The sequence below is a fragment of the Zingiber officinale genome, chromosome 9A, assembly GCF_018446385.1.
Source record: "Zingiber officinale cultivar Zhangliang chromosome 9A, Zo_v1.1, whole genome shotgun sequence".
NCBI lineage: Eukaryota > Viridiplantae > Streptophyta > Magnoliopsida > Zingiberales > Zingiberaceae > Zingiber > Zingiber officinale.
Window position 1 is genome coordinate 92,805,151 of NC_056002.1, and position 11,176 is coordinate 92,816,326.

General features: G+C 36.3%; 1 protein-coding gene across 1 annotated transcript; it reads right to left on the minus strand.

Moving 5' to 3' along the window:
- Positions 1-6,135: 6,135 nt before the first annotated feature.
- Positions 6,136-9,712, minus strand: LOC122019324. Its single transcript, XM_042576803.1, has 7 exons — positions 9,308-9,712; positions 7,722-7,931; positions 7,536-7,628; positions 7,320-7,436; positions 6,805-7,242; positions 6,473-6,727; positions 6,136-6,384 (listed from the first exon to the last, which is right to left on the minus strand). The coding sequence occupies exons 1-7, from the start codon at positions 9,710-9,712 to the stop codon at positions 6,136-6,138; spliced, it is 1,767 nt and encodes a 588-aa protein (XP_042432737.1).
- Positions 9,713-11,176: the final 1,464 nt, after the last annotated feature.

Genomic DNA, 11,176 nt, shown 5'->3' on the forward strand with positions numbered 1-11,176 from the left:
GCTTAAGGGCTTGAGAGGGGAAGTGGCTCTTACATTTACTTTTCCATCATGGAATGAATAAATGTTTCCCTGTCTCGTCACCCTTGAGCTTTTCTATTTTTGTTGCTTTCTTCGTCCCGGGCAAAACATTGTCACTTATGAGCCTTGACAAGCCTGGGCGAAGTGGGATATTTCCATCTCTGCTCCATGGTAAGTTTGAATCTGGTGGGACTGACATTTTCTAAGTGTTGTGAGAACTTGTGTTTGTGAACTTGGTTATTTGCCTTAGGCTTACTATTCTAAGGGAAAATGTATCGTTATGTATTTGATCAGATTCTAAATGTAACAATGGACTCTTGTATTGAATTAAATGATTCTATGGAACCTTTCTGTAATTTACAATAGTAAATGTAATGCTGCAATCATGACTGAGACTGTCTTAACTATGGGCATATCACGACTAATTTTAAAATCATATAGGCTAATACAACATTATTTCGATCAAATACTAGTTTGTATTTCATAAGGGCGTTAATTTTGAAATCTATTCTTCACCTAAATCTTAATCCTTAAATACTTTTGTCTTTAACCTGGGCTTAGTCAAAAGTTCAATCCCTTTTATTTTATTATACCCAGTTATGTACGTCTTCTTTCGAAGCTTCTTAGCTAGTGATTGGTTCTCCTTCAGGTGAGAGATGTTTAGAAACGTACCCCGAGACGTTATCAACCCCAGCGTGATCCGACCTATCACATCCGATGTGAATGTTTTTATGATGGTATGACACATACTTTTTCTGACTGCCACGTCACATAGGTCTTTTGCCTTTCTATTGCGATCCTTAGCGTATGTTGAGATACCAATGTCCTGATCTGACGACAGTCGTGCATTTTTCAAACCCTAAACCTTTCGTCTCCTTTTTAAACCTCGTCCTTCCTTTTTCCTTCTCTAGAGTTCTTTTCCTGTTGCTGCTTTCAACCAGTCCTCGTGCTCACCGTTTCACGACGATCCCCTTTCTTGTCTCCAGTAAGTAATCCATTGTTTCCCTAGCCTATACCTTTGTTCATGGCTGAGGAAGCAATTACTCCTTGGTATGTCCATATGTCTTCTGTCTTTGATAAGAATGCTAGATTATCCATCCGTCGTCAATATGAAATTCCTAAGGAATATAGAATCATACTCCCAACACCGAATGATCGACCTCATCATCCTCCGATAACTGCGTGACTTTTTTCAATGATCAATTGATAGGGGGCTTAAGGTTCCCCATTCCTCCTTTCTTGATTGAGATAAGTAGGTATTTTGATATTCCTTTGCAGTAGTTTGCCCCTAATGCATTTCGCTATTTGTGCGGTACTTACATGTTGTTTCGTCTACGAGATATTTCTCCTACTCCTCAAAATTTCTTCATGTTTTCCTATCCCAAGTGTTCGGAACCTGGTGTCTTCTTATTCCAGTCGCGAACTAAAATGGTCCTTTTTGAGGATATGCCGTCGTCTCTCAAAGCCTGGAAATCTCATTTTTTTTCTTTTTAAAGTTTCCGGGACCTATTCCTTGGTCTCATGCTTGGAAATCTTTCTTGCCTCCCTTGCCCGACGTTAGAGAGTTTCATCTTCTTCCCTCTTTTCCTATTTATTGTGAGAAGTTATTAGGACACCGACTCTCGATCCCGAAGTGGTTGAAGGTCGAGCTTCTGTACCTATTTGGTTTAAGCCCCGTCAGACCTGATACCCCCATTTCCTTAGGTAACGTCTTGTTCCTTTCTTTTTGCTTATAACTGACTAAACTATTTCTCTTTCTATACAATGGAGAGTTTTTATGATGCTTTGATTGACGAAGAAATACGTGTGGAAGAAGAATTTCTTCGTGCCAAGGAGGCCGAATTTCTGGCCGCTATCGCCCCTCCACCCTCAATTAAAGAGTCAGCTTCCTTAGCCGAAGTACCTAGCTCGTCAGGGGCTCGTGAGGATCCTGCTGTAGAGATCATTCCCCATCCTATACCCACTGTTACCTCTCCAGTGGTTGCTGCTGTCTCCTCATCTACCTCTCTTCCTTTAATTGAGCTCACGTCTCCTGGTAGCTCGGGTAAATTGATAGTTGAAGTCTCCGCAGGCAAGCGTCCAGGACGCAAACTAACCCGGGCTCCTCCCTCAAAAAGGAGGCTCGTTCTACCTACCGATGGGCTAGCTTCAGAAGATTTTGTGTCAACTGGCCTTCTTTCCGATGAGCTAACATTAGCAGAACTTTATCCTTCCTTGAATTTTCCTACCCCTCCTTTTCCTAAAACTAATACTTCCGGTGACGTCTCTTTTATTTTTCCTTTGTCTATTCCGACTTCAGGATCTTTACCCTCTTCACCTTCTTCTTACTTGGTTTTTGCTCCACCATCTATCCCTACTTCTTCCTTCTCAGCTGGCTCTTCTACCATTCCTGTCCTCCCCATATTACTGGGGGGTTCTTTTGCTAGCTCTTGGGATGAGGTTCCTCCTCTTTTTGAGGAGCTTTCCCTTCCTGAGGCAATTGAACGCTTTTTTCATAAAGAGAATAAGGTATGTTTATAGACTCCTGCTTTCTATTTTTGAAGTACTATCTCACAGTTTTGAATATGCTTCCAGCGGTGGCTAGAGAATATGGGTTTCTCCCGACTATTACACAACCTATACACTGAGAACGAAAAATTGAAGTCAGAGAATAAGAGGCTGCAACGACAAGTTACTAAACTATCTTCTGCTGAGTTTTCTGCTGCCGCCAAGAAGCAACTTGAAACTCAAATTGAGAGTCTTGAGGCCCGATTCAAATTGGTCACGGACCTCAATCAAGAGCTGACCTCCAAACTTGGCGAATTAAAAGATAATTATGAAGCAGAATTGAGTGAAAAGTTGAAGGCCTTGCAACTGAAAGAAAACGAGGTGGCATCTCTAAACAATTCCCTTGATTTAACCAAAGCTGAGGTTGCCGCTAGGGAAAACGAACTGAAAACCTCTCAGATGGCGATGGTGATCTATAAAGAGCATGAAGATGTTCGTTACAAAGAACGAGCCACCGCCATGATCGGGTCTACTAAGTTCAACCGACTGATTGTGAGATCCATCTTGTCTGCTTTTACCGCAGGGGCCAAAGGAGCAGTTCGACAATTAGAAGAGAAGGGCTACTTAGCTCACATTCCTCCTATTAATTTCCTGAACCGTCGTAGACTCATTGAGGAAAAACCTCCTGATCTGTACCCAAAACTAACTCTAACTTAATTTTCAGTTATTGTAAAGAAGGGGGCACTACAAGAAAAAAGACATACAACAACGGTTTTTCACCGTTGTCGTAGGCCATTTTTAACTGTTGTTAAAGGCTGTGTTGTTAAAAAGGGTGACAAACGACAACGGTTTTTAACCGTTGTCTGTGAAGGCAAAGATAACATTTTAACAACGGTGAAAAACTGTTGTCTTTTCCTACAAAGACAACAATTTTTCACCGTTGTCTTTGAGCGTATGCCTAGGCTCTTTAACAACAGTTTTGAACTGTCTACGACAACGGCTAAAAAGCGTTGTCTTTTTAGCCAATGACATTGGTTTGACAACGGTTAAAAACCGTTGTCTTTTTAGGCAACGATGTTAAATAACATCAGTTTGTCACTATTGTCTTTTAACGCCATTGACAACAGTTTGACATATTTAAACTGATGTCTTTGGGTACAATATACAACATTTTGACAATAAATAAAAAACTTATTAATCTTTTCCTACTCAATGGTTTATAAAAAACATCCAGTGCAAATTTCATTGATAAAAAACCTACATAATCAATATTTACAATGCAAATATTCCAACATTCAAACATCACAAAAGTACCAAACATCAACATTCAAACATCACAAAAGTTTACACAGCCAAAAGTTTATATATATCACACATATAGTCCAAAATATCATGTTTTGTTGGAGCACGTCTTCTCTACCTGTGCATCTTCTAAACAGCCTGTGCATCTTCTAAACTGCAGCCTTTTCTGGTTTCTCCTCCCTCCTAGCTTCTCTTTTCTTCTCCTTTCACAGAAACTGCAGCATATGATTGCAAGTTAATTCATTTCCCAGGAGTAAATGGCATAAAAAATGGATCTCTTGGAAATTTCACACGTACCTGACCTTATTACAGTTTTACAAAAACTCAGAGTAGTATGTCTTAAAAGACCAGCTATATGGCTTTACAAGTAACTCTTAAGTATGGTAAACCAAACCTATCAACTTTACATATACCCAAAAAAATTCTATCCAATTTGAAGCATATAGAATCTAGCTAAATTCACAGAGCAAGCAATGGCTTAGAGCAACAACCAGATTCTGGTTCTATCATCGAGCATCAAAAAAGCATTATAGAATCTAGCTAAATTAGACATGAAAAATCAAGTTCCAACTTATTTCCGGAGCATACAAAATCACAAATACAAACAAGGGCTGAAGCAACAAAGCAGCACACAGAGAATTAAACAAACAAGCTTTACTAATTTAAATTCACAGAGCAAGCAAATTGATCAACCCACAATTATCATAAGGATCTACTCTCTTGATACTCAAATAGACTCAGTAAACGACCTAACTTCTAGCACGAATCAAAATTCCTAACTATATTAGCATTTTCCCCAATTCATATTCGAATAAAATTCTCCAACAATCATGCAAAAGCATAGAGATGGTTTATTTAGTTTTTACACGGAATAGAGAGTAGAAAAGAGCAATCCAAACTTCCGACAACATCATAGAGGATACCGCTAATTAGATCATGGAAATCACATAGATAGAACTAGTAAAGAACATAAAAGCCCAAGATTTAACGATGAGACTGAGGGATTTAACAAAGGACCTGCATCTAACCATGTATCAAACCAGAAATTAATATGATCTTCACCTAAACGCCATCTAATCTGCTCTTCTGCTACGTTTCTCATCTGTAACGTCCTGTGCAGTTTTGTGAACTCATGTGTGCAGTTTAGTCATGCCGATTGGATTTGGTAAATGGACTCAGAGACAGATATCTCCAAATCAAGTGCAATCAAGTATAAGCAACATGTATTCAATTTAACTGAATATTATTATTGTCAAATGCAATAAGATGAACTCATGTATATACCTATTCATAAATATGATCTTGTATGCATTCTGCTATCTCAGAGCGCACTTCATCAATTTCTTCTTGAGAGTACTCCGCTTTTGTGAACTGTGAACACACATAAATTATATGATCTTAAAGAACAAAATATAATTAATTGGAAAAAAATAATAACTAAATAACTTCTAATTATTTGAGATGATAAAGATAATATTACTATCGATGGTAGTGTATCCCCCTCGATCATTGCATTTTCTTCAGTAATTTGCCTCATAAATCTCATCACGTAATAACCACATTGTTTCGCATCTGGCTGCCTAGGAACCTACGTTAAAGGCAATTGATATTGTTAATGATAAATATACACATACCTTGATTGATTGAAATAGAAGTACCCATACCTTGATTACTTCCCATTGTACATGCTTTCTTCCTTTCCTTCCATTGTTCGAATTAAACAATCTTAACGCCCTTCATATATACATTCAACATAGTTGATATATAAGTGTTTTATGACTAAATTAAATACATAATAAAAAGCATATATAAACTCACATTTCCACAACATATTTCCAATCTTCATCACGAATGCGATGACTTAAAGAATCCAACAAGTAAACAATCTCCTTATGAGGTTTAATGACAGTCAAATTCCAATGGAAACTACACACAAATACAAAATTAGTGCATACAATTCACTAAAATAATCAATTGAAAATGATATTAAAGATGTTCATTACCCATTGCAACTTGGCACCAAAACTAATTGATTAATTGATGCACCACTCATCCTATCTGCTAAGAAACTTGCCCTCTGGTTCAACCGTTCAGTTTTACCTATTTTGTCTTGTGTGGTTTTTTGAAAGTTTGGGATGCTATGCGGATTTACAAATCTGAATTTATCAATCTTATTTTCTTTTACCAACTTTTTATAAAGATGCCTGCCATTTGAAATAAAAAAAATCAGAACTATATTAGATATTAAATACTGATCTAATAAAGTATGTGCTTCTTATATACTAAATTTAAAAAAGAACAAACAATACTACAAGGTAATTCGAAGACTTACCATATGTAAACAACCACACAATTTCCTGAAATTGGCTCCAAGTGATACAAAGCACTAATGTCCTCAAGATGCAAGTTCAGTTCATAATCATCTTGAAATACCTCATGATCTAAAGCAATTGACAATTTCCTTCCATTCTCAAGAGCACGCTTACAATAACAATACACCACGCGCAATGATCTTGGCACACTTGATAACAAAGTCTGGTTATTTTCTACATGTGTTGTTTTCTTCATTTGACGCTTCTAATAATTGTAATTGTAAACTTTTTAGATAGGTGCAATACTAAATAGTTTCACAGATATTTACTTTGAAATATTATCTTAGATGTACCTTTTGTCGTAGCATCAGCAGGTGTTTTGGCCAAGCCACATGGGTTCCAACAGCATCACCAATAGTTTCACATTCATTGGGAATCGGAACTGGCAAACATGCTGATTTCTGCATTGCTTCATCGATGGATACACGCATACAATTCTTGGGTAACGGAACACCATGGAGAGAGTGATTAACTCCAATGACCTCAACAACTGTACCATATGCAACAATGTCTGTGCTAGAATCCAATGTCAAAATAACTGATTTACCCTAAAAGATAAATAGTTGTGTCATTGAATTATACTAACTCTTTATTTTAATAATAAATATAACCACAACTTATATACCTGTAAAGCAACTTCTTTATCCACAACTTGCATTTCGACATCATTGAACTCTTCATGACTGGGGAAAGTCTTATCGGTGTTCAGTTTATTGTCATTTTGCTGAGGTAACTTTACCGAGCAACTTCCTTTGTCATCAATGTCACTGCCCCATGCACCCTTTTTGTAGACAATTGCTTCAAGGTTTTGAATGCGTGTATCTTGGTCTTGAATTAATTTTCTAGCCTCCACCAACTCTCTCTTTTGCTCAATCAGTAGCTCTCTATCAACATGGTCAGTCTTCCATCTACTACCATTAAAGAACAATGATGGAGTGATATGACCTCCAACAACCCTCACATGTCCACTATGTTCTCTTGAATTGAGTGCTTTCGTAAGAATATCTTCTTTTGTCCCATTAATTTCGAGTGTACCCTCACGCTTCTGTTGTATATAATCATCCTGTCATCCAAATAAAAAAAATTACTTTAAAAGTTTCATTGAAATACAATAATTGATTTTTACTCATAGCTTCTCACAATCTTGTCTATTGTTTGTTTCAACTCTTGGCCATCAAATTTCCCTTCTTTATTAACCCTTCCTTTCTTCCAAATAATAGCTCTATTGATTTCATCATCGTCACATAATTCATTTGCCTAAGAACAAGAATAATTGAATGATATATGTTAAATAAGAATGATTATTAAATGCTAAACAAAACCGTTATACGAATTTTATAAGCAAAATATACTTACTATTTCTTCAGCATATCGTGCATATCCTTTACGAGCAAGGCGATGGGGGTATATGTTCTTCTTTCTTTTCTCCTTCTGTTGTTCACTTAGTTTCTAGTCAAGTGAAACATTCCACATATCAAATTTACTAATTCATCATTTACCTTAATATCTACTTATTTTGAAAGAACAAAAGACTAAACTTACAATAAAGTCATCAGACATGCGAGTCCTGACAAAAGAAATCCAATCATCTCTTGCAAGACCATAGCCGCTAGGTGGTTCATCCAACTCTTCGAGTTTGTCAAGCTTCTTCGAAATGAATGTCTGAGTGAGATGGGATTTAAACTGACGCCACTTATTACTTGCTGAATTCAAACATCCCTTCTTCCAACTTGGGGGAACATCATATGTCAGCTATAAAACACAATTGGGAATACAATAAACTGATTAGTACCTATATTCATCATTGACACCATAAGCAAACACAATTTCTGGAAATTATTCTAGCATTGAAACAACACACACATACATTAAGTTTAAGGCATTCTCATCATTGAGTGTTTTGGAGATCTGAAATTACCAAAACAAAGCTAATGCAGGAGTGCTCGTGGCTTTTGATTTGCCCTATTTGTTTATTAGTTTAATTGTGGATCTATTTTCAATCTGGATGATTTAGTTAACGATAGAGTCTCAGCGCTGTTAACATCGTTCGCCTTATTATAGGCAAGTAGTAACTCGCATGGATGTATCCACTTCTGAATATGATGAAACTAATGCCTTAAAATATGAGGTTATTATACACCCATAATAATTTGGTTGATAGTAGGGTTGTAATATCTAAAACAGAAAACATTTGATATTCAAGTTATTAGATGGATGGAAGCTTTGGATTGTAGTAGACAACCACAAACAATGAGATATACAACCATTTCTCTTGTATTTGTATAGTTTTGTTTGGAAGATTGAGCTTTAGTATTTAACATGTCTAGAGCCTTAAGTTCAGTTGTTGTGCTATTGCACATATTGGATATTTGTGTATATCAGATATAAAATCATGCCCTTAACATTTTGTTTGAAGAATCAAGTGCAAGTAAAGAAATATACAAACAGCACTAGCTTTGGACACTGATATGACAGACAAATGGATTTGTTCTTGATTTCGTACAATTAACCTAGGACAATGTTAGGATCCTTTGAGGATTGTTGGTTACTTATAATCCTTAGTTTTCTAGTTGGAGCAACATTCGTTTTGAAATTGTTTGATGATTGGCAGTTGGTAATCAGGTCTTACAATGTTTGTAGATTTGGTAATTTCTTGTTGAGACACTGGACGACAATGCAATCCTGGTTTTCTCTTTGCTTTACAATTGTTTCAATGCTAATGCAGAAACAAAGCTACCAGAACTAAGTACAAATGAAAACCCCACTGATATAGAAAAAGAACCTACTGAGGGATCTAAAACTGAAATGGAACAAGGAGAATCACGAACAACAGAAGAACAACCTACTGAAACATACGAAGCTGAAAGAAAGGAAGCAGAACCTTGTGAAATTTAAGAACCTTCAACTGAACTATCTAAACCTGAGCAAATGCAGCAGAGCAACTTGAAATAGAAAACCAATCTTTAACTTGTATATATAAAAATCATACTGTTGAATGCTGGAGTAGCAAGAACAACAGGCAATTCATACTGTTTTACTATCTTTAACTCATCTTTTCATGCATGCCATGATATGACAAATAAAATTTGCAACATGATAATTGACCAGAATTTCTTTAACTTACTTACATTAACTGATTCCCATATCAATTCTTTAACTTCATTTGGAACTTGTTTCCACGTCTTGTAAGATATCTTGACCTTTTCTCGAGCAAGCAAGCCAATGTAACTTTGCATTGCAATAGCAGCTCCTCCTACTGGCTGTCCAAGTTTATTAAATCTTACCTCCTTTCGAATTCCTTGAACCCTTTGTTTAGTAAGCTTATCCAGATGGGTACGACCTCTAGATGTTCTTGTTGTTTCAGTGTCTGTAGATTCCAGCATTGTCTCAACCTGTAAACCGTTGTTAGTGGATGTAGATGCAATTTTTCCTTTGCCCTTCCCAATCGTTGCAGGTTGTCCTTTTCTCTTGCTTGAAGCATGAATTGTGTCATCACCATCAGATTTGATTTTAAGCTTTCCAAAGGATGCCATAGATCTCAAATTTAATCTATTGATAAAAAAGTGAAACAACATATCAATATTTTAAAAAAATACACAATAAGAAATTCACCTACAAAAGAAAATCAACATACATAGATAAAAATTTGAAATACCATCATGTGCACAAAATCATATTCAAAAACAAGATACATATCAATATTGTCTACAAACATATCTTCAAAAAAAAACTATAATTGGTTAAACATTTTCAACCCAAGTGCCATCACAATCTTCACGAAGGCATTGGGGTTCATTGTCATCTACTCCGTAAGCATCCATTGATGGTAACTCTCTGGTAAAAGATTGATAGTGGACTATAGTGTCTTCCAATTCATCCCCATTTGCATATTCAAATGACTCTCTAGTAGGAGTTGCAAGTACAATACTCCATACAGGATCTTCAGGATCTTCAATATAAAATACTTGCTTCGCTTGACTTCCCAAGATAAAAGAATCTGATTTGAATCCAATTCGTTTCAAATTTACCAATGTGAAACCAAGATCATCTACTTTTATACCATTATTATTCTCCACCCAATTACATTTGAACATTGGAATTTGAAATTTGTGGTAATCAAGTAACCATATTTCTTCAATAACTCCATAAAAAATCATGTCTGACACAATTGGATTTTTATCCTTTGCACTGGCAACTTGCATTGTCTTTGCGACTAAGCTTACTCTAGAATTTTGAGCAACTCGTACATCATCACGTTCTTTCGTAGCATAAGTAATCCCATCAATCAAATAACTAGAATACTTTAACACTTTCTTGCTAGGTCCACGCGCTATCCACTTTAATCTTTCAGATATTTGAAGGGTCGAATGGTCAACCGCACGTTCAACCTATAGTTAACAATATAATAAAATTTAAATTTTTGCGTAAGATACCAAGAGTTGTATGTATGCTAATACATAGTAGTTTTGGAACGTACAATATCATGCAACCAGTTAATAAATGTTCGGTTATGCTCATCTTGTAGCCACTTTTTGGACTTAGCTTTTTGAGGAAATCTTGCTCTCAACTCCACCATGTGTGCCCTAATAGAATTATTTTAAATAAATAAACCAATAGAATGAATTCAAATTGCATAAAAGTATTGATAAGTTAGAGAACATACTCGATATAAGGATCAATCTCATCATCATTCGTCAATATGTAACGATGTGCTTGTTGCAACTCATCATGCCTAGCGGAGTGCACTATTGCACCCGATAAAGGCTTAGTACGTTCTACTTTGTGATGACTTGATGGTATCCCAATTGTGTGGACATTAGATAGATAGTCTGAGCAAAATTCGACAGCCTCTTCAGCAATATAACATTCGGCTATACACCCTTCAGGCCGATTGTGATTGTGCACATAACCTTTCAAAATCTTCATGTATCTTTCAAATGGGTACATGTGTCTATACCAAACGGGTCCGCACAATTTGACCTCTCGCACGAGATGAA

What these genes read in the sequence shown, in the direction of transcription:
- LOC122019324 (XM_042576803.1), bottom strand. Translation starts at nt 9,712, where the DNA reads ATGGCATCCTTTGGAAAGCTTAAAATCAAATCTGATGGTGATGACACA. An exon ending in TGATATGGGAATCAGTTAAT is followed by an intron (nt 7,932 to 9,307) that starts GTAAGTAAGTTA and finishes TGTGTTTTATAG; the next exon opens with CTGACATATGATGTTCCCCC. An exon ending in ATAAAGAAGTTGCTTTACAG is followed by an intron (nt 6,728 to 6,804) that starts GTATATAAGTTG and finishes TTTATCTTTTAG; the next exon opens with GGTAAATCAGTTATTTTGAC.